Below are 24,106 nucleotides of genomic sequence, written 5' to 3' on the forward strand. Positions count from 1 at the left end.
CTAAGGCAGTGGTGAGGAGAGGGAGGTAATCTACATGGGGCCTGTGGGAAACCAGAAGACTAATGTGAGGGGGTTGTGGGGAAGACACGGAAGCTACAGTGGATGAAGCAGAATTGGAAGACTGCTGGGTTAGAATGGGAGAGGAAGGCAACAGTGGGAGAGACAGATATGCTGCTAGTGAGATGGAAGAGAGAAAAAGACTATAAAGATGTGTGATGAAAGTGAGGGGAGACTGAAAAGAAGGGAGATGAGCTTTAAACCTGTCATCAAATACACTTTCAACTATTGAAGCCATGAAAATATGAAGTGACTGAAGTAATTACATGTAAGTAGAATGTATATGCTCAGGATTTCGTATATGGGGAAAAATGTAAAGAATTTTAACATAGTGGACGCTATTTTAATTGTTAAATTAAATTCTGAAATTGAACTGAGATACAGTTAAAAGCATAGCTTGGTTCAAAACTTCCAACTTTGTGTACATGTAGTGAAAATAAACTGTTGTCTTACCAGTCTGTGGATGGAAGGTAAGCTAAGGGTGATGGCTTTTTACATGTTGAAATGTTTTTCAGTTATTTTGGAAACAACAAAATTCTATTGCTAAATTATGCTGTTGCTTTCATAAAAACTTAGTGTTGTGAAGATGTGGGTATACCTTTAAAAGAGTAAAAAGCAGCAAAACTACCGGACCCAGTAACAAGTGTACTCAAAAATGTAACAATGTAACACTGGATCGAATAGTTTGTTGCTTGGAGACAAAAGCAAATTCGAATTTGGCCAATCAGTTTAAATTATACCCGAAACAAAACAAACTCCAATTAAGATTGGATTGAGTATATTGACAATCTTAAAAACCAATGACACAATCCCATGCTCTGGAGTATAAGACCAGGGAAAATTGAACAGTTGGGAGGAGAACTGCCATGATCTAGTATATAAACAGACTGCCTGAAAAATTGCTCTTTTAAAAAGGCACCTTTTCCATCAGTCATCTGTAAAGCAGAAATTCCTAACCAGATGAAAAGAAGACACAGGAAGATCTGAAGACAAGAACGCACAGCTGCCTGGTTTTAAAATAAGAAGTGTTGATTTGTAAATCTTAATTGGGAGTTTTATTAGACTAGTATTACAGAAGCGAAGGTAACAGATAGATTAGAGTAAGGAATAGTAAATAGTTGCTAGTTAATTATTCTCTGTTATACATTAAGAAATAAAGTGGTTAATTTTACTTTAAATAGTCCTTGGTCACTCAAATTTTTACAGATTACTGCACGGGATAAATCTTTTCTGTGTTGCTGGTTTTAAATTAAGCAGGAGAGTTTACCCTGTGTCATAACACTTAGTGATCATTATTGAGAATATTAATTAATTCATCAAATTGTGCTACTGTGTGAATCCAAAGAGCGTACACTTGTACACAGAAACAGAAGATCATATCACAATATGACTTCATCACCCAATAAGTAAGTTAGCGAGAATGATGAAGTAGCCTCTAAAAACTAATAGTAATACCCTAAAAGCCCTTGAACAAATCTCAGGAAGACAGCTAAAAAATATTGTGCCCCGATATTGACAGATGAGTCTTGGTGAATGTCAGTTTGATTTTGGCAATTCGCTGTCCGTGGTAAGGTGAACTGGTTTTACAGTCACTCATTTTAATATCCAGTGCCACAAGCATTTTAAATTGGCCTTTGATAAGACCCTGGCAGTTCCCTGCTAAAAATATAACACAGCTGCTGTTTGATAGTTTTGTGTCATCAAGAACAGGCTAGACTGCAACAAGCCAAGGCTTTGGTGAGTGAGAGCCAGATAGTAAACTTTAAGAGATGGGAAAATATGTGGAAGATAGTGAACTGCTTTCTGAATTATAACAAATCGTGTGATGCATTGGACTTACTGTTGTCGTGTAGACGGCCTCTGGATCATCTTCTACAACTCTTGAGAGACCAAAATCAGAAACTTTACATACGAGATTGCTATTGACCAGAATGTTACGAGCTGCTAGATCCCTGTGTACGTAACCCATATCGGCAAGATATCTCATCCCAGCTGCAATTCCACGTAGCATTCCCACTAGCTGAATCACCGTGAACTGTCCATCGTGTTTCTAATGGGGTAAAAGCAATGAACTCATATAACCTTTGAAAGATAAATTTTGTGCAGCACATTATTAATGCATCACATCAAATCTTGACCTTATTCCTGTCTGATTAGTGACTAATGAATAATGCATTTGAAAGAGAAAACTAACTGAAACTGTAAGCCTTTACTGTTAATCTCAGGTCTGGCAGCTTGATAGCACTCTGATGACCAACAAATCGGAAAGCTCTTATTTTGAGCCTCACTCCAGGATTTGAGTACAGAACCTAGGCTTACACTGCACAGAAGGGCTAATGTATTGCTGTTCAGATATGACATTAAATTCAACCTTTATCAGACTGTGTCACATTCATGGTAGGTATCAAAGAGTTCTTATATTAAACAGAAATAAAATGAATTTTGGATAAGTTCCAATAATATTATTTGTTTTATTCTTCTCTACATTCTGTACTTAGGTCATCCTTCATGCTCAAACACAATCACTGTCCAAATAATTTACTCTTATTCTTGATGCTCAGGCCCTGCTCAATACATGTCCAATACTGAAACTGTGACTACAGACTGCATGTTGGGTAAAAAAACTATTTATAGAAGCATGGTGCTGCATGACTCAAGTGCCTTAATGCCAGCTCTGATTTTTACCAATGAACTATACATTTGTGTTAAATCTACACATGACACAGCAGAGGAACGTTTACTTGTACCTGAGAGTGGGGTTGAATGCTGAAAATGTATTGCTGGAAAAGCGCAGCAGGTCAGGCAGCATCCAGGGAACAGGAGAATTCTTCAGGAATCATGCCCGAAACGTCGATTCTCCTGTTCCCTGGATGCTGCCTGACCTGCTGCGCTTTTCCAGCAACACATTTTCAGCTCTGATCTCCAGCATCTGCAGACCTCACTTTCTCCTCCAGTGGGGTTGAATGGATTGACTAATGCGAGTCACCGCTACTTGAGTGGAAAATCGACTGCACCATTGCAGCTGGGAAATGAGGGGCAGGCTGAGTCACTGATGGTGGCACTAATACTTGACAGGAGGGGGGAAAAAGCATAGGCACATGAGAGGACAGAATTAATGCATGGAGCAGAAGCTGCTATTTTTAAAGATGGGACATGTTGTCATTGATAAAGAAGTTGCTATTTTCAGCTTTGACAAGCTGCCACCAATGTAAGAATTCTATCTGAGTAAGAGATAAGGTATGTCACTGCTAGAAAATATGATATTTAGGAGTGAGAGATGGCATTGCATTTTGCTTCTTTGTGTGCTTAACATATAATTCAGGACCATACACTTGGCTCTCTGAAACAGGATATGTCACAATATCGGTGTTGGCTTGACAGCTTCAATAGAATGGTCATTTCAACAGTGGTATGCGGAGTGCATAGTTTTGAAACAAAGTACAACCAGTGCCAAAAACACATTTGCATGGCTGACTTTAGCATTAATTATGTTTTGGTCATTTGTCCATGAATATTAAGGAACAGTATCCAAATAATACAATATTACAACAATGACATAATCATTTTCTCTATTACTATTAGAGAAATGGGAAGTGGTTTATAAATTGTTTATCTCACTTGCCATGGTGATTTTTGTTCCCGCTTTTTGAGGAGGTGATCATGCTAAGAAATTTGGGGATTGAAATGGCAGAGCACTGAGGAGCTATGAATTCAACACAAAAACAGTATTTTTGCAGTAACAATAGTAAGATTCCATGAGAAGATTCTAGATAATTGTACATACAGGCTCTGTTGAGCTGTTGAGCAGTTTAAAAGTATTATTTTCATTCACTCTGTTTATGAACATTCTCATTGTCTGACGTGAGCAGATCTGAAGAGGAGTATGGGCACAAAAATGAAGTTTTGGTCAAACGTTAAACTATTGGAAATTGGCTATTTCTGAATGTGTTGCTACTGAGGGTAGAGAAGTTATTGCCTCCCTTTTACTTACTGTCTATTTGACAATTCATAAACATCAATAAAATTCTTGTTAACTTTTAAATATGTTTATAAGTGACATTTGAATTCATTATATAACTAGCAAAGTTTATAGAAAAAGAGTGAATTTAATTGGAACTTTTTTATATTGATACAAACAAACATTAATATTTCAGACGTGAATTTAACTTGAACAGCCTATTCTGAACAAAAATGTTATATTCTTTCAAATGATACAAAGTCTTTGATTATTTTTCATTACATGTCTTTTCAAAAATGTATAGCAGTCTGTTGTTGTGTCACTTACTCGGAGGAATGCATCCAGTGCTCCATTCTCCATGTATTCGATTACAATCATAATTGGTTTACCTGCAAATAAAGGGAGCTTACTGTAAATGTCAAGTTCCTCTGGGTAGCTGCAGAAGCTTTTTCATTTGATAAATCTGATAGTTTCCAAAGTGCTTGGTGCAGCATGCAGTGGATTCTTGGAACTGCCTGTAGTTCCAGGATGTTAATTAGGGAGCACTCAAAGCTACAAGTAATTGGGGGGATACAATTACACAAGAAGCCTAAAGGGCTTCTGATATATTAATATTATATGTCCTGCATTTCTCCCACACAAACAAGCCCTCATTCTCATTTTCACAAGTCAGGCAAGGTACAACCATTGTTCTAGATTTTAAACTCCAACCTACATTGTCTTGTGTGCATTTTGTCAAACTGGAATGAGTAAAGAACCTATCATCCAAACTTGTGGAAGAAGTGTGGATATAGTTGTGGGATATTAAATTGTGCAGATGAAGTCAGTGTTACGCCAATGTACATATACTGGGATTGTAACATTCCAGCAAAAGCTTTGGGAAAGGAAGAACTGTTCTTCATTGCTGGTAAGATTGTGAAAAAGGATGGAAGCAGTGGGTTTAATTTTGTCCTGCTTTTTGAAGTTGACCCAGACAGAAAGATTTTGAACACAGAGTGTAAGTACCACACAAAGCAGCAGCCCAAACAGGGCTAAAAATGTGAAGGAGGGAGGATTTTATTTTAAAAATGAAATTAAATAGGGATTAAGCAATACTTATTGGGATTAATGTCATTGCTATAATAGAAGTGAAAAAGCCTTTCCATTCTTTTAGTACTTGGCACCTTATTCTGTTGCTACTTCTGGTGTGCCCCACTGCAGACTGTTGGCTGTATTAATGCATTTGCATCTCAAGACATTGATTCAATCAGTGCGTGCTCACCTAAGATTACTGGTTCAATTAATGTGTCCCTATCTCAGGCTGTTGACTCTGTTGTTGGGCACAGACCACGATTAGTTTGTCCAATTTCTACAGTTGTATATCATTCTCATTAGAATTGGAAGGAGGTGGAAATGGAACGTTGATGATATGTAATGATAAAATCCAGCCAATACTATCAAAAGGTAGTTCTGGGGTGGGAGCACAGACACATCATACCTGATGGATTAGCCTAAATGCTCCTGTAGCTACATTTACTTGTAAGCAGTAGGTTTAATTAAATTACATGAAGCACTCTGTTCATTTGCCATGATGTCTTAATTTGTAAAGAATGTGGTTGTGGTGGAGATTGCTCCAACAAGGGTTTGTATCGAATAAATAAAGGTCATCTATTTCCAATAGCTGTAAGGTCAATTAGTAGAGGCCACAGGTTTAAGTTGTGGTAAAAGAATCAGAGATGACATGAGGAAGAACTTTTTAAATGCAATAAATGAATAGGATTTAGAATACATCGCTTGACAAAGATGATGGAAACAATATCAACATAGCTTTCAGAACAGAATTGGTTGAACACTTACAGGAAAACAATGTTACAGGGATAAGAGAAAACATTTGCTGGATTTCTCTTTAAGAAGGACAGTGCAGACAAGAGGCTCTGATGGAATGAATACAGTACAATCATTCTGTACTGTAAAAATGTACGTTTCATACCTCTGGTAACGACTCCTTCCAGATGAACAACGTTGGGGTGATCAAACTGTCCCATGATGCTTGCTTCACAGAGGAAGTCCCTTCGCTGTTTTTCAGTGAAACCCACTTTTAATGTTTTAATTGCAACTGGCATGTCCCTTTTACCTGGCAGCTTCAAGCGACCACTGCAGACCTCTCCAAATTCACCTGTGGAAAAGAGGAGAGGTGAAAAAAAGACGTGAGAATAAAGACATTTCTTTTATGAAGCAATTACTTCTAGTTTGTCAAAATATTTCCTTCAGTAATTGAAGAATTCATTTTTTTTCAATGTATGTCTTTCCAAAATTTAACTTCAAACAAATGATGCTGTTTTTATTATCAGAGACAATATGAAATCCTGGCAAGTGAACATATCGAGGAACATGATCAATGATCCCAGTCATTCTTACTTTTTAAGATTTAAGGTGACTTTTCCTTCCTGCGAATACTATGTGAACACTTGGTGGAACTAAATTATAGTTTGTTAAATGTGTGGAACCTCCAGTTAAACATGTGTAACCACATGATGATGGTTTTGCACTGTGAACAGGTTTTTTTAAATTCCATCATAAGATGTGAGTGTCACTGGTAGTGCCAATATTTACTGTCCATCCCTAACTGCCCTCCACGAGGTGGTGGTGATCTGTGGATGTTGCAGACCATATGGTATAGGTGCACCCACAATGCTGAGGAAGGAAATTCCAAGATTTTGATGTGGGGATAGAGAAGGACTGATTATACAGTTTTAAGTCACATAATGTTTTGGACCTGGAAAGTGCTGTTGAAGGAGTCTTAAGAAAATGCTGCAGTGCATCTTGTAGATGATTCAGATTGTATATTGATGGTGAATGGAGTGAATTTTGAAGATGTCGGAAGAGGTACCAACTGTTTTGTCTTGGACAGTGTTGAACATCTAAGATGTTACTGGAACTGCATTCAACCAGGTGAGTGGAGAACACTCCATCATGGTTGCGTTTTGTATGCGGTGGACCAGGATTGGGGAGGTAGGAAGTCAACTAATCATCACAGAATTCCCAATCTTTGACTTGCTTTCCTAGCAACAGTATTTATCTGGGTGGTCCAGTTCACTTTCTGGTCAACGATAGCCCTAGAGGAAAGTGAGGGTTTCAGCCAAAGTAATGCCACTGAATTTCATGGAGAGATGATTGGATTCTTCCTGATAGAAGATGTTGCTTGCTGAAATGTTGACCGGGTCTTGCTGTATGCCTAGTTAATGCAAATCTAGTGGTAAAAGTGATGCGTTGTAAAAGCATAATGATGCAGCTGCTACACAACAACAAAGGATTGTTTATTTGCAGATGTTATCCTTCATTTTGTTTCTCCTCTTTTACACGCTTAAGGATTAAACAGTGTTAGGTGAGTCACGTTATTTTGACATAAAAAAAAACTGCAGCACTGACAAAGAATCCAATCTTTCAAACTGATCACCCAGATTTAAAATGTTGAATTATTTCTGTGTTTGATTGCGTTATTTCTGGTTTTTAAGTTCATGGGATCAAGTCCTTACAAAACTTAGGATTCAATGTGTCATCAAAGAGGACAGGATATTTAGTCTTGCAGCTAACGCTGCCCCCCACCCCTCCAACCCCACCCCAGATAAAACATTATTGAGGAGCCTGATCCTGACCTCAACAGCAAATGGCCACCTGAAGCTGAGATTTTTAACCCTCTCATGCAAACAGGTCTAGCCCAGAACTTCTGGCCAGTTAGATGATTGACAATTTGCTAGTCCCAGATAAAAATGGCAATTGTTGGGACTCCAGGCAGTCTCATTATACTGAGGAGCCCAAGTAAAACGTGGGGTCAGGTGGTACTCAGCAAGCAGCATGAGCAGGTGGGTATTAGAGACCAGTGAAAGGGTTGGGAGTGGTAGTGGGGGATGTTCATTTACTGAGATTTCTGCATGCTGTTAGACCCTACTACCCCCTCCTCAGTTGAGTTGGGGTGGGGGGTGGTGCAAGGCAACACTTCCTCCAACCCCACTACAATTTTCAGACAGGTCAGGAGCAATAGGTTCAGCAAGCTGTCACCCCAGCCTTCCAACCTGCTCGCATAAGAACACAAATTCCTGCCCTTGGAAAAACTGGGATAGCTTTTGAGTTGAGAAACAGGCCTAAAGCTGGTGGTGCACTTTCAGGTTTAGACTTCAGTTATTTTTTGTTTGAAAGCTCCATATGCGCGGCTGTGTTTCTGTTCATGAGCCAGGGAGGGTGAGAAATTTGTTCCTTTGCCCAGTCAGTCAGCAGTTTTGAGGGAGTGGGAAATTGAAGAGGGAGGCCTTACATGGATCAACAATGGGCAGTCAGAATTCTATGGCTCCAGAAAGAACAACTCTGCTGTTCCGCTTTCTCCAAAACAAACATTTATTTGGTCACTGATAAACTAGCCTTCAACAGTTTGTGGCTTTAGTGCAGTGCCAGACCCCACCATGATTGTCAAATGTTGATCAGCTATAATCAGCTGTCTTTTTATATGTCCAGAAGTGCTGTTACACACAGTTCAATTCCACCCCCCCCACCCCTCACCAAATCATCCATAGTATTTTTTCAGCTTATTAGTCACCACCAGTAAATCAGACATGTTTTCCAATTGATTAATTTACATGCAAGGCCTGTTAAGGACAATGTTGACTGTTTTTGCCAGTGAGAAAAATATGGTTTACAGCTGAAAATCCTCCAAAGAGAGTGGTCGACCAATTTTGGGTCATATCCAATTGGATGGCACACAATTTTAATATTTATATATTTAAATGATCTCACAATGGAAATCAAGCACGTCGCATCTGAATTCATAATCTACACCAACAGTAAGAGAAAATGGTCACTTTTAACCTTCAATAGGATGTTTGCCTGCCATGTTGAAAATCAAAAGGCAATTTCTATTTCAAGGATAATGATATGAACATAATTCTCTTCCCATCACAAATTCCTTTCCTCGGTCAATTTTGGACATGGGTTTCAGAAGCCAGATTGTCAGCAGTAGGTGACAGTTCAGAGCCACACTTTGCCAGTAGGTGGCAGAGTCTTTCTGGAAGCAGCCAGGCAGGAGAATGGAGTTGAGTATTACCAGATCAGCCATGAAATGAAAGAATGGTGGAACAGACTCAATAGGTTGAATAGCCTGGTTCTGCTCCTATGCCTTATGGTCTTGTGGTGTCCCAATTAGCTGCTCCATACTTGCTCTTGGGAGAGTTCTTGAAGTTAGTTGGGCTGATCAGAGATGTGCAGGCGACGGCTCCCTGGTGTGGCAGGGTGGGTTTGGATAAGTGGGAGTGTTGTTTTTGAGTCACAGGATGATATTTTCTTCCTGTGGTTCTGTGAATGGGTACAGAACTTCTAGGGCTACAAGCCTGCCAAAGGGAGGCTATCTCCATTGAGCTGACAGTCTTCCCATACTATGGGTCTGGAGTCACATGTAGGCCAGATTAGGCAAGGAAGGAAGGTTTCTCTACAAAATAGAAATTAGTCAACTCGATGAATTTCTTCTGAAAATTGAAACTGATTTCATTACTCTTATTTCCATATTTTTACTGAATTCAAATTTCACCATCTGTCCAGATGGGATTCAAATCTTAGTCCCCAGAATATTATGTGGGTCTCTGGATTAATAGTCCGATGATGATACCACTAACCCATCACCTCTCCTTAAGAGCTGGGGAATACAGTACTTAGTAAGAGCATGGAGGTGCACATGAGAAATGGTTTTCAGTTACAACAAAACAGCATAAGTAGGTATGGCTAAAATCTCACAAAAAAGCATGACTTGTTAGGTTTCTTAATCATTTCCAACTTCCAAAAATGATTTAAAAAAAAAAATCACACTGGACTTCTTATAGAGGTACACACAAGACCAGACCCTTATTACATCTGTTGATATCTGTTGAGTCACAATGGATTGGAAAATATTTTACCAGATTCTATACTCTAGGACACACTGCTGTCATCGATGATGCATGACTTTCAATATTACTAAAGAGGAACAGTTCAATCACCCGCTAGTAACAGTCTCACCTGCTCCAATCACTCTTTCAATCTTAATGCAGGAAGTGTCTAATTCCTTGGCAAATTGATGGACAGCCCGGTTAGGGTCCTCGTAGGTTTCTGGATCGATGTACGTTCTTGAACCTGGTAATTTAACTGTAGTAAAGTGAGGGAAGATTGATTGTGATGAATTACTTTGTTCTCCCGCATGCATGGAAACATCACTACATATATCTTTCTCAATCAGCGCTGAAGCAGTCCATTCTGTGGTAAAGAATGATTGCAAAGAGATCCTATAAACCATGCTCTAAGGACAGATTTACTGATTGATGCATTATCAATAACTTGAGGATTTGTGTCAGTTGGAGGTGCTTCCAGACAGAAAGAATTCTGTCAAAATGTCTTCTTCCAAAATGAGCTTTTGTAATTTTGTTTTAAATTATTCACTGGGATGTTGGTGTTGCTGGTTGGGCCAGCATTTAACTGTCCAGAAGGCAAGCACATTGTTGTGGTTTGGCAGTTACATGCAGACCAGAATAGGTAGTGAAGGCAGTTTCCTTCTCTAAAGGACATTAATGAACCAGATGAGTTTTTCCTGACAATGAACAATGGCATCATGGTCACCATTAGATCTTAATTCCAGATTTTGATTGAATTCAAGTTTCATTATCAGCCATGGCAGGATTTGAACCTGGATCCCCAAATCATCACCAGGGTCTCTGGATTAATAGTCTAACAATAATAGGACATTACCTCCCTGCAAATGAATTTGAAATGGGTATTAATTTCAAGTTATTAATGGGTTTTAATTTCAAGTCTTTTTAAACAGCCACAATTTTGCTGTTTCAAATGGTTCACAAATAATTGAAGACAAAATCAAAATTCTTGTTAGACTGGGGGAAATGGTGAAGTTAAATCAGGACTGTCGACTTGTGCTACAGTGCCAGGCAATGCCAAGTTCAACAAGACACCTTGACATTACAATAATCTTGCAAACTTCCGTTTAGTTTTTTATTATTGTTTCATGGGAAGTAGGTATTGCTGGCAAGGCTAACATTTGTTGCCCATCCCTAACTGCATTTGAACTGAGGAGCTTACTCAGCTCATTTCAAAAGGCAATTGAATGTTAACCATGTTATAGTAAGTCTGGAGTAACGTACAGGACAGACTAGGTAAGGATGGCATCTTCTTCTCGAAAGAATATCAGTAAACCAGATAGATTTTTGCATCAATTACTGATAATAGTCATGTGCACCCAGACCAGCTTTCAATTCCAAGTAATAAATTGAATTATAATTCCAACAGCTGCCAAGGTGAGATTTGACCCCATGTCTCCAGAACATTACCCTGAGGATTATTAGGTTAAGTCACATGACCATTCCACCTTCACCACACAACTTAGTATGTGTAACAGTAATTAGTTTGCATTTACATATGACTTTTACTTCTTGGTCGACAGGCAGATTCCTTTTAGGTTAGATAAGGATCTCAAGATGAAAACTGCATTTCAAATTTCCTGCATTCTAATTTTTTGCCTAATTAAAACTGCTTCTCTCAGTTTCCTTGCCAACATTTTTTGTGTAATATGTGAATTAATATTTCATTCATAACCACATTCAAGGCAAAAGGATTTTTTGGCTGTTATGTTCATCTTTCTTCCTCCAGAATGGCATAAAACACAATTTGAACACTTGTGTTACTGTTCTAAAGAGAATAAATGAACACAAGTACCAAGCAAAGCCAAGTTCAAGAAGAGAGAATCCAACAATAATCCAGTGATATTTCATGGCACTACCATCACTGAATACCTCACATCAACATCCTGAGGGTTACCTTGAATGGTATCTGAACTGGACTAGCAACATAAATACATATGGCCACAAGAATAGTTGTAAGATGGGAATTCTACAGCCAGTAACTCAACACCTGACTCCTCAAAGCCTATCTACCATTCACAAGGAACAAGTCAGAAGTGTGACGAAATACTTTTCACTTTCCTGGATGGGTGCAGCTCCAACACTCAAGAAATTTGACATCCTCCAGCTCAAAGTAGCTCACTTGATTGGCACCTCATTTAACATCTTCAACATTCACTCCCTTCACCACTAAATTATAGTGGCAGTAATGTGTACCATCTGCAAGGTGTGCTCCAACAACTTAACAAGGTGAACAGCATCTTCCAATGCATCGTCTTTACCAATGAGAAGAACAAGGGCAGCAGATACATGTGAACACCTGCAAACTCCCCTCTAAGCTCACATAGAAATATATCACAGTTCCTTCAGTGTCACTGGGTCAAAATTCTTAAACTCCCTTCCTAACCAATAATGCCTGGACAGCTTTGATTTCAGAAGGCAGATCACCATCCCTTACAAGGACAATTAAGGATGGATAACAAGTCTTGGCCTAGCCAGTATTATGCACACACTATGAATGAATACAAGAAGTACTGGCTGCTAGTGTTAATATACTTTTCCAGTCCTTAAGAGCACAAAGGAATTGAGTGCCTTAAGATTAGCACCGTTTATATAAAAACACCAGATTCAGAAACCTGGCTTATTGTGTAGAAAAAGTCAACATTTATTCATGGTGGAAAATGAATAAAATTCATCAATTTCTCAGTAAATTTAAACATGAGCAACTACTGCTTAGTTACGAGGGACATCTCATGTTCATCTTCCGTTCTGTTATTCTGATTTATTGCATCAGTAAGGGTGTAAGAGTGTGGTGCTGGAGAAGCACAGTGGGTCAGACAGCATCTGAGAAGCGGGAGAATTGACATTTTGAGCATAAGCTCTTTGAGCTTATGCACGAAACATCACTTCTCCCGCTTCTCAGATGCTGTCTGACTGGCTATGCTTTTCCAGCACCACACTCTTAGACTCTGATTCTAGAATCTTCAGTCCTCATTGTCTTCCTATAACAGTAAGGGTGCTATTTAAAATAATATGTTGTAGAGTATCACAAACTAAAGTAAAAGCAAATTACAGAGAGATAGAGTCCAGATGACTATGGCAAGCTAACTTGAATACTTTGAATAAATCAATTTCTTTAAACAACCTACATTCATAAAAATCAAACGTAAAAAATGAAATGCTCATGTCTGACCATTTGAAGTTACAGGTTGCACAAGATCCCTGGTCAAAAAGCAATATCATTCATTGATAAAGCTGTGGTAATTACAGTCAGTCCCACTTTCATCAGTCTCTGCAATGGCATTAAACACATAGGGCAAAACCTTACAGGGGCCTGAATGATGTGGACTATAGTGAGAAATGTGGGAGAACAGCATGAGAAGATGGGTGAGGCCTTTCTCAATGTGAGGAACATCTTGTATTTTCAAAACACATTTTTCAGTGTTGACACAAGATTCTTGCTCGATAGCGGTGAATTCCCTATTAACAAGGATCACTGCTTCTATCAACTTCAAGCCTCTCACAACCATAATGGCACATTTCTGATTCAGGCACAGGATCCTTCTGAACTTTAAAGCTGCATTTTGGGTGGGGATCTGCAACTAGCATTGAAATGCTGTTGCCAGGATACTTTGTATAAAGAGACAAGTACCCAACTCACAGACTGGACCAGGCACAATCTTGAGACAGTTCTCTTGCTCTCTCAGTGCTCATTCATTTGCTGCCTACTTGGATGCTCATAGTACCCCGTCTTTGTCTTTCCTGTTTGTGCATTACACCCTTCCCCCAGACTGAGCTACAAGGCTCACATCACTTACGTGTTGCCTTGATGTTTAGCACAGACATGCAGTTATGATACTTGTCACAATTGCCAGCAGTGCTCAGTCATGTAAAAGAAGACAGCCTTCAGTCATCAACGGTTGTTTTTATACTATTATGCTGGATTTGTTTGATTTCCTTATTATCCCTTTGGCGAGCTTCACTGCTGTCTCAGCCTTTCCACTGGACTGGGGAATCGTGTGGAAATAATGCATTGTGTTGAATTTCCCAATCAATCATGAAGCACCAAATATTTCAGTCATGAATTGAGGGCAATTTCCGCTGACCATAATGAATATGGTCCATAATCAGTAATAACTGAAGAGAGCTTTCAGGCATACTCCAATCTCACTTGGAATCATTAATGTCATCAGGTCATACTTCCAGTAGTCAGTAGTTGAGATATTCTGGGTTTCTTCCAGAGTAAAGATATTCACTCCAAGATTCATTCTTAATTCATCTGGGATGTTATGCATCATAAGCAGTTCTTTATCCTGCTTAGTTTGGGATGCTACAAGCGCTACATTGGCTTAATCTTATTGGTAACCCTTAATCTTATTGGTCCCTTTTGCCCAGTCGAGCACTTTTCTTGCCTTCCTCAGATTAGATTAAATTCTTTGATAGCTTGCGAGGATATGGTTGAATATCATGGTTCTCCATCCTTTAGGGGTGATTACTCTATTTCTTTTTCTATAAGATGCCATCTTGGGTTATCACTTCATTGCTGTATGACCTCTCTTATAGCAACTGGTGTCCCCTTAATATTTTGAGCAAGATGTTTGTCTCTCAGATTCAATGAGCTGGATATTACATACCCCTACTGAGTATGTTTTTGGCAGGTGGGTATTTAATATATGCTAAGTAATTAGCCCACTATCGTCCCATTCACCTACATCTCTATAATATAGAGAATGGGTGATCTGCTCATCAAGTAAATCATAATAAAGGTTCAACTGAGCTTGTTAAAAATCTCTGAGCTGATAACACCCATTACGTTACACACACTTTGCAAAACTTACCCTGTGATGCCCTCGCTAAGCTTTCCATTTCCTCCCTAACCCAATACCCCATACTCCCTTTCAACTGGTTTCCATGTGGCTTTCTGATGGAGCTCCCACAGTGCCAATATTAAATTTGTGGAACTTCTTCAGGAAGGGCTTATGCCCGAAACGTCGATTCTCCTGTTCCTTGGATGCTGCCTGACCTGCTGCGCTTTTCCAGCAACACATTTTCAGCTCTGACCTCCAGCATCTGCAGCCCTCACTTTCTCTCTGTACATAACTGTTTCCCATAACTGTATAACATATCCAGAACATATCTCTGCAAATTAATTCATATTTTCTTTGAAAATACTTTGGATTACATAGAAGTAGTTTGAGGAAGATGCTTTTGTTGGTTTATTGTGGAACCAACTGTAACTTTGCCTTTCCCAAACAGGTACTGATTAAAATGCTTGCAGCAGAAACAATGTCCAGGCATTCTTTTTCAATATGTTGAAGAGTTTGTATTAACAAACTGATTGCAATTGTAATTAGTAGTTCTTGCTATGTAAGTTTGCTCCAAGTCCTGTTCTGCTGGCAGAACACAGCAAAATGGCTTCATCATTATTGCGATAGCACTCCGCATTGGAGTTGTCATCATGAGTTTCATTTTAGTGAAACTGCTCCCTGTTCTATGCCTCAATGCGAATGCATATACTTGACAGTGAGTTTGTGTAGAGATTCAAACTTGGCTGAAATGTTAAGCAAAAACTTTACCAAAAAGTTTTCAAATCCAATAAATCCTCGAACTGCTTTCACATCTGATGGTCTCTGCATCTCTAACTTTTAACTTACCAGAATCCAGGTGAAGACAGTTTGCTGTGAATCCATGACCCCATGTACTTAACTTCATGTATTTTCAATTGCAAAACATTCTTGTTCAACTTCAGGTTCATCAAATGAGCTCTCTTTAGCAGTGTTCTGCAATAGGTTTATCAGTCATGATTCTACATCCCCAGAGTGGCAAATTGTCCACAATACTTCCACTCCAGAAAGATCACAATCTCATGCGATCTGATAAATGAGATTTCTGGAGCAGTGAAAATTCCAAACAGCATGCACAACTATCCATACCTCCTGAACGGCATCCAGGATGTAATTAGAAAATCTTGCTTTCATCCAGCTTTACATGCCAGCAACTAATTCTTTGATCCAGGGAAGTAAAGACCTCTCTCTTGGGAAGTTATAGCAAAACTTCTTCAATGATTGGCATGGGAGAGCGTATCTCTTCAAAGCTTCATTGAGATCTTCTCGTTCATTCTGGTTATTTTACTGCTGCCGTATTGCTAATCTAATCTGCAGGAAGTGTTTTTTTTGGTTATACCCATCTCTTCCAGTTTTTTATCTTGCCTTTCATGCCGGACTTGGGGTAACTGGAACTCCTTGGGGGATGCTGAGTTTGTCTCTTACTGTCATCTACTTTGAGATGATATTGCCAGGAAGGTATCCAGGATCTGTGAAAAATCTTTGTATTCTTCTCGGATCTGTTCAGTGGCAAATGGCTTTATTGACTGTGAAACTGCAAATCTCGTGTAAGGTTATTTGTACAAGCTTTAGATTTATTTCAGCTCAGATGAGTGGATTTTGATTGATGTCTGCTATCTGAAATCTTGATTGTCACTCTTCCTATTGCACTGGGCTGTCAGCTTCATTTGTTCACTTGAGATGAGTCGTGTTTCATCATCTGGCTGAATATTACTGGTGACTCATTCTTGCGTCACCATAAGGAGTCACATCGCTCCTGTCTGCAAAATTCATGATGCTATATGGAACACATATGTCAATCAGACATTTCACATTGTCTTCATGCTCTCCTACTGCAGTCACCTTTCTAACAAACTGATTTGTTGTTTCAACTCTGTTGAACGTTCTTTGCTGATTTGTTGAAATTAATTCTTTTTATTTGCTCATGGGATGTAGACATCACCGGCTAGGATAGCATTCATTGCCAGGAAGGCAATAAAAGCTAGTCACATTGTCATGGTCTAGTGTTGCATGTACTCTAGACCAGACGAGGAAGGCAGTTTCCTTCTCTAAAGGACATTAGTGAACCAGATGGGTATTTAAAACAAAAAGTGTAATGGTTACTTAGTCATCATTAGGCCAGCTCTTTATTCAAGTTTACTCTTATGGAACTTCAATGCTACCATCTGCCATGATGGGATACAAACCTATGTCCCAAGGACTAATGACATTATCTCTACAGTATCACACCCTTAATATCTAAAGTCACTCACACAGCAATCCTTACTGGCTTGCCTTGGTTCATTCCAATTAAACACTTGTGATTCAGTTTTTTTGCAATTAGAACATTATTTTCCTCACTATAGACAATCTACTGTTGATTTCGGCCAAAAAAAATCATGTCATGTCCTCTGACCATGATCTGTTTACTGGCACCTCTGCAAATATTTCTTCTTTTCTTCCATTAAATTATTTGCATTCAGCCTGTCTGTCAGTATAATGCAAAACCTTGTCTTTTCTCCCATTATTTCACTCTAAGTGGTGATTGACAGCCTCAGATCGTCTGCACAAGTTCATGACGTTCCTCAGATTAAGTTTCTCCTCTCTCAGTCGATGTGCTTTCTTTTCTGCCTAAAACAATCCCATCTCTGATGAGATCATCATCATTGTCCAAATTTCCAATTGATAAATAGTCTCCCTCACCATCCCCCCCCCCCCCCCACCCCGCCCCGAGCTCTGAAGTTTAACACACAGCATTCATATTTAACATTAATATGGGTTCAAAGTGTGCCTTCGAAATCTCTCTTATCTAGATTCTCTGCTCTTCAGTGAGATCCAGGGTGCAATGCAGCTTTTAGCACTCTTTCCACAGCACTTATAACATGTTGCAATTCTTATTTGCTTTTTAAAAATTTAATTCTACAGCTCTCTCAAGGTTTTTGCCACTGAAAATAGGAAGATTCCTGATTCTCTATCAGATCTTCTTTCAATTCCTCAGGGGTTGGTTAGCTCAGTTGACTGGACAGCTAATTGGTAATGCAGAGTGATGCCAATAAATTGGGTTCAATTTCTACCGTGACTTCACTTACATTGCATTAGACGAAGGGAATGAGAAATTTACAAACATTCTGACTTAATCTGCATCAGAAAGTTGCAGATTGTAGATTTAATTGTTTACCGTAGTTGGCTCTCTTTTAAATCTGAAAGTTCATTTAGTCTCCACTTCTGTCCTTTTTTAAGGAATGTATTTATTGCATATCACAAACTAAAGTGAAAGCAAGTTACAGCAAAGTAGAGAGCATGTGACTATGGTAAGTCAACCAGTATATTATTGACAAATGCATTTCTGCTTGATATGTGAATCATATAGCAGTCATGTAAGGGCAGGGTCAAGCTTGGCTGTGACTTCTCACCACTACCCATTGTCTCTGGTACTGTACACACAGTGGAATAATCTGCTGACAGCTTAGTCAAGTAATTAAGAGGATCATAAAGATATGCCTAAAAAGGGACAGCTACTGCTTCATTATACAGAAGCACATAAAGGAGCATGTAGGAATTTATAAATATATCCAGAACATACTTGTCAATTAAATTCAAATTCATTACCTTTCAGAGAAAAAAAATGTCTGATATTTTGGAATGTTTCTAGGAATTACAAAATAGATAAATGAAAGGCTGGGATGAGAATTATTGCAACTTGTGTAAAACGCTTCAATGCCAGAAACTCGGCAGCAGATGGATTTGTTAATGTTACATTATTGCAATGGGATTAACTCAAAACTCTTTCTGTTGCATTGAGACTCATCAATATGACATTTATGACACACATACAAATCTTTTATTGTACACATATACAAATGTTTTAGTGGGGGATTTTACTATATTACCAATTTTCAGAATTATAGCTGACTGATACCAATTGATTCTCCTACTTAATATTTATTTTGTCGATGCAATTTGTCCCAGAATAATTTATAAATATCTTATCACAAGTTCTCTGACAGTTTAAATAACAAGTTTGGTCTTAAGTCTTTGTTTTTTTTTGAGGAGACTTACTAGCAAGGTCAGAATTTTTTGATCCATCCCTAATTATCCATGAGACATGAGTGGCCATTTTAGAGACCAGTGAGTAAAGTACATTGCTGTAGTTTGGATTCACATTTAGGCCAGACCAGCTAAGGATGATGAATCTTCTTCCATGAAGAGCATTAGTAGACTAAATGGATTTTTAAAACAATTGACATTAGCTTTTCAGTCATCATTACTGAGACTACGTTACAAATCAGAATTTTAAAAAATCATTACTTGAATTAAAATTCCACTATCTACAGTGGTAAAATTTGAATTTGTGCCCTCAGAATATTAATTTTTGTGTCTACATTATTAGTTTCACAATGTTAGCATCAGGCTATCAGTTATCAATTTGTTGAGCATTCCTTATGTAACATTGAATATCATTGGCTAGAAGGGCGATCTCTCATAAATGCCATCTGACTAACAATGTGCTCATAAATTTTATTTACCTAGGTTTTGGAGAGATTATTTCCACATCCAACCCCACCACCTAAGTTTCTCAAAGTTGTCCAGACTTACATATGACAGCCTCTTTTGCTTAACGATGATTAATTTAAGATGGTTAGCATTATGGAGTTAGCTGTGGAAATATCATTATACTGCAGTAAATGCACGTAAGTAGCAACTGCAATGCAGCCAAAGTTTCCAAACTGATTGTTGATGGATTGTGGAAGCTGAACCATATCCATCAGAATACAAGTAGAGAGGTTCATTGTGAGTTGTGTGAGGTTAAATGCTTGTGACTGCTGCACTCTAAATGAACAAGTATTGATCAGATTCCAGCCGTGACTGACACCACATATAGACTTACATGCCAGCAGAATTACACGTATGTACCTGCAGGCCTGTGTGCTATGATGACCAGGTACACTGACTTTACACAAGAATGTATACTTATAAATGCATGTCTGAGATGCTGTTGATTAATGTCTATGATCATTCATATCTAGGCCAATGATGTAAAATTATCTTGATATTGGAATATCTGAATGTAAAATTATTAAACAGCTCTATTATTAGAACAAAAATGAATGGTATAATTAAAATGACTGTATGGAAATAATTAGAAGTAAGTTTGCAAATTATCATTAAACATATTGGTATAAGTTGGAGATACTGGAACTATAGATTTAAATTGCTGTGTCAGTTATTTCAACTGATGTTAAGCTTTTTAAAATAATCAGTAATTAGGAAAGAATTTTGTAGGGGTCTGAGTAACGCAGGCTATGGTGTGATGTGTGGCAGAAATAGAAGGGAAGTCAGGCAAAGCTCTGACTTCACCAAAAAAGGTGGTCAAAAATAATCCAGCCCATACATTTATTCAATAATGCAAGAGGCTATTTGGTTCATTCTGCCTGGGCCTACTCTCTTAAAGGGCTATCGCAACACTCCCACATCCATTTGTTTTGCTGGTAGTTATGAAATGTAACCATTTTCAGCATGTATCCAATTTTCTTTTGGAAGTTAGTGAAAGTCACTGACTGTGCTTCAATCACTCCTTCAGCAGTAATTTGCAGATCATAATTTGCTGAGTTTTCTTTCCTCATCTCCCCTCTGACTATCTTGCCGATTGTTTTAAATTTACGTCTTCTGGACATTGAACCTCCTGCTAGTGGTCATCACGGTATTCCATTTACTTGGTCAAATCTCAATTTGGAACAATTTTGTTGAATTTCCTGTAACTTTCTTAATTTTGAAGAGGGCAACTCCAGGTTGTTTATTCTGTATGAACAACTGACGTATTTCATCCCTGGTACCATTCTGCTAAATCTATTTTGCATTAGACAGTCCTTTTAAAGTGCAGTGTTCAGAATTGAATACAGATATATAACAATTTCCCATAATGTTATAGTTTTTGTCTTCTATTCCTGCATTTCTAAAGCCAATGGTCTCATGTGTGCTTTTGCAACCTGTCCTGTGCTAAGTACTACTAACCGACTCCTATTTTTGTCAACTTCCACCAACTTCCTGTTGCCAAAACCCTGAAATTAATTAATGGCTTAGAACACTGATACCTGTTACAGCCCAATGTCTTATCCAGTGTGCTTTGTCTGATTCTAGTCTTCAGTATATACCTTTCCCTGAAGTAACAAAGCATTTATCCACCTGATTTTACTCTCTCATATTTCTGCTATAAATCTCTTTTCTTATCTTTGCTTGTCCATTCTGCCACCTGTCTTCCCTCTTGCTAATGTTTAGTCCCGCTGTCATTTGTATGAAGTGCTTTGGGATGTTCATATTTTAAATTACAAGGAGCTTCCCAAGTTCCTTCTATTCTCCTCCCAAGATCTGTCTTAACTCTAATCATGAACAAGCAAAAGCTTCACTATACCAAAGTGGACGTTTATTTCTAACAACAGCTATTCTTGTAAACTAAAGGCCATCCCATCAGTATAGGTTGGATTCTATCTTGACTGTAAAGGTGCAAGAGTCACCTTTTCTCAGAATTAAACGATTTTGGCTGCTTGATGGCTGCATTAAGTCAATCAACTCATTAAAATAAACACAAAGTGCTGGAGAAACTCAGCAAGTCCTGGATCATCTGTGGAAAGGAAAACAGAGTTAACATTTCATGTCAATTATAATCTTTCTTCAGAACTCTTGATCATTGACCTGTTCAGTTATCTGCAGTTCAAATGTGTATGTTTTGGCATTGGTAAGCATAAACCATTTTAAAACTAATATGTATAAAGGCTGGTTAATGTCAGTGAAATTGATAATTAGTTCAATGCAATTTACAAAGATGAGGCTGGAAACTCTGCAATGGGTCTCCTGATCATCCACAGTGCTTTCAGTGGGTGAATAGCACAACGCCAGGAGAAATGGTATACTGTAAATGGTCAATTATGCTATTGGTCTGGAGATTCGACTGACCATCTGCTGAAGTTATGGTGGACAATAAAGGAGAACCCATGAAATAATTCCAATTTATAAAGAAAACTTTCTTTTAAGAATGAAAATGCAAAGCTGAGAAATCTGAACTGCACTTATAATGGGCATAAAACTGGCATAGTGATGATTTTGATTACTGAACTCTGATGGTCTAAGGTCTGAGCCAATATTGGCTTTGAGCCTCAATTAGAAGTTGCTGGCACCAAATGGACATTCCACTGCAGTTGGTTGGCCTGGAACATTAGAAAATCAGCTAGCCCTGATAGATTAGTGGGAAGATGGAACCTGGCGGGGCAGGCGATAGAGGACTCTTAAAACAAATGGTAATGAATGAGAATATTTTGTGCAATATGAAGATACACTATTAGTCAAAACCTGAACTTCACAGTGCATTATTGCTCAGCTTTTAAAGATCCTTTTAAAAGTGTTGATTTGACCTGTTCATAGCTGAAATAATGAGTTGTACCATGAAGAGGCCAAGTGTGGAATATTTTGGGGTCCCTTAATTCAACTCTGGTCTTTGAGTTACATATTTAAGTAGCGTAACAGTTGTATCAGGCAGGCACTTTGCATGGTGAAAATCTTTGTAAGTTATTCCAGTATCTAATACTATTTTAGAATATTTTGGTGCAACAGAACACAGTTTGATATTCAAAAGGTTAACAGCAGCAGAAAATCTGCAGCCATAAGTTGAATTTTCCTCAAAGATAATACTGGTATATAGGTATATAAGGGATAAAAGAATGACTGGAGTAAGATTAGGGTCGACAGTGTGGTGCTGGAAAAGCACAGCAGGTCAGGCAGCATCTGAGGAGCAGGAAAATCGACATTTTGGGCAAAAGCACTTCATTAGATTCCTGATGATGATGATGATGAAGGGATTTGGCCCAAAACATTGATTCTCCTGTTCCTAGGATGTTGCCTGACCTGCTAAGCTTTTCCAGCATCATACTCTCGACCCTAATCTCCAGCGCCTGCAGTCCACACTTTCTCCTAGAGTAAGATTAGGGCCAATCAAGGACAGTAATGGGAAGTTGTGCATGGAGTCAGAAGAGATAGGGAAAGTGCGAAAAGAATATTATTCGTCAGTATTCACCATGGAAAAAGAAAATGTTGTTGAGGAGAATACTGAGAAACAGGCTACTAGACTAGATGGGATTGAAGTTCACAAGGAGGAGGTAGTAGAAATTCTGGAAAGTGTGAAAATAGATAAATCACCTGGGCTGGATGGGATTTATCCTAGGATTCTCTGGGAAGCCAGGGAGGAGATTGTTGAGTCTCTGGCTTTGATCTTCATGTCATCATTGTCTACAGGAATAGTACCAGAAGACTGAAGGATAGCAAATGTTGTCCCCTTGTTCAAGAAGGGGAGTAGAGATAACCCTCGTAATTATAGACCAGTGAGCCTTACTTCAGATGTGGGTAAAGTGTTGGAAAAGGTGATAAGACGTAAGGTTTATAATCATCTCGATAGGAATAAGTTGATTAGGGATAGTCAACATGGTTTTGTGAAGGGTAGGTCATGCCTCACAAACTTTATTGCATTCTTTGTGAAGATGACAAATAGGAGGATGAGGGTAAAGCAGTAGATGTGGTGTATATGGATTTCAGTAAGGCATTTGATAAGGTTGGACTTATTACAGTGGTGCTGGAAAAGCACAGCAGATCAGGCAGCATCCGAGGAGCAGGAAAATCGAAGTTTCGGGCAGGAGCCCTTCATCAGGAATGGGCAGTCTGCACTTTCGCCCCATTTGATAAGGTTCCCCATTGTAGGTTACTGTACAAAATATGGACGCATGGGATTGTGGACAATTTTGTGGTTTGGATCAGAATTGGCTAGCTGAAAGAAGACAGACGGTGGTGGTTATGGGAAATGATCATCCTGGAGTTCAGTTACTAGTGGTGTACTGGAGGGATCTGTTTTGGGTCCATTGCTGTTTGTCATTTTTATAAATGACCTGGATGAGACCTGGGTTAATAAATTTGCAGACGACATTAAGGTCGGTACAAATGTGGATAATGCCAAAGGATATTTTAGGTTCCATAGGGACATAGATAAACTGCAGAGCTAGGCTCAAAGATGGAAAATGGAGTTTAATACAGAAAAGTGTGAAGTAATTCACTTTGGAAGGAGTAACAGGAATGCAGAGTACTTGGTGAATGGTAAGATTCTTGGGTAATGTAGATGAGCAGAGAGATCTCGATGTCCATATAAGTAGATCCCTCAAAGTTGCCACCCAGGTTGACAGGGCTTTTGAGAATGCATATGGTATATTAGCTTTTATTGATAGAGGGATCGAGTTTTGGAACCATGAGGCCATGCTGCAGCTGTACAAAAGTCTGGTGCGGCCACACTTGGAGTACTCCATACAGTTCTGGTCATGGCATTATAGGAA

The 24,106-nt window shown here is 38.7% G+C and overlaps 1 protein-coding gene across 4 annotated transcripts in view; it reads right to left on the minus strand.

Moving 5' to 3' along the window:
• epha7 (eph receptor A7) overlaps window positions 1–24,106 on the minus strand; it is a 302,889-nt gene that overhangs the window by 17,158 nt on the left and 261,625 nt on the right. For all 4 annotated transcript variants that reach the window (XM_043685236.1, XM_043685231.1, XM_043685225.1 and 1 more), the window contains 4 exons: window positions 10,034–10,159; window positions 5,985–6,170; window positions 4,343–4,404; window positions 1,898–2,107 (listed from right to left, as the gene is read on the minus strand). In XM_043685236.1, coding sequence (XP_043541171.1) covers window positions 1,898–2,107; window positions 4,343–4,404; window positions 5,985–6,170; window positions 10,034–10,159 — 584 coding nt within the window. The remainder of the gene's footprint in view (window positions 1–1,897; window positions 2,108–4,342; window positions 4,405–5,984; window positions 6,171–10,033; window positions 10,160–24,106) is intronic.

This window comes from Chiloscyllium plagiosum, chromosome 3, assembly GCF_004010195.1.
Source record: "Chiloscyllium plagiosum isolate BGI_BamShark_2017 chromosome 3, ASM401019v2, whole genome shotgun sequence".
In the NCBI taxonomy this organism is placed as follows: domain Eukaryota; kingdom Metazoa; phylum Chordata; class Chondrichthyes; order Orectolobiformes; family Hemiscylliidae; genus Chiloscyllium; species Chiloscyllium plagiosum.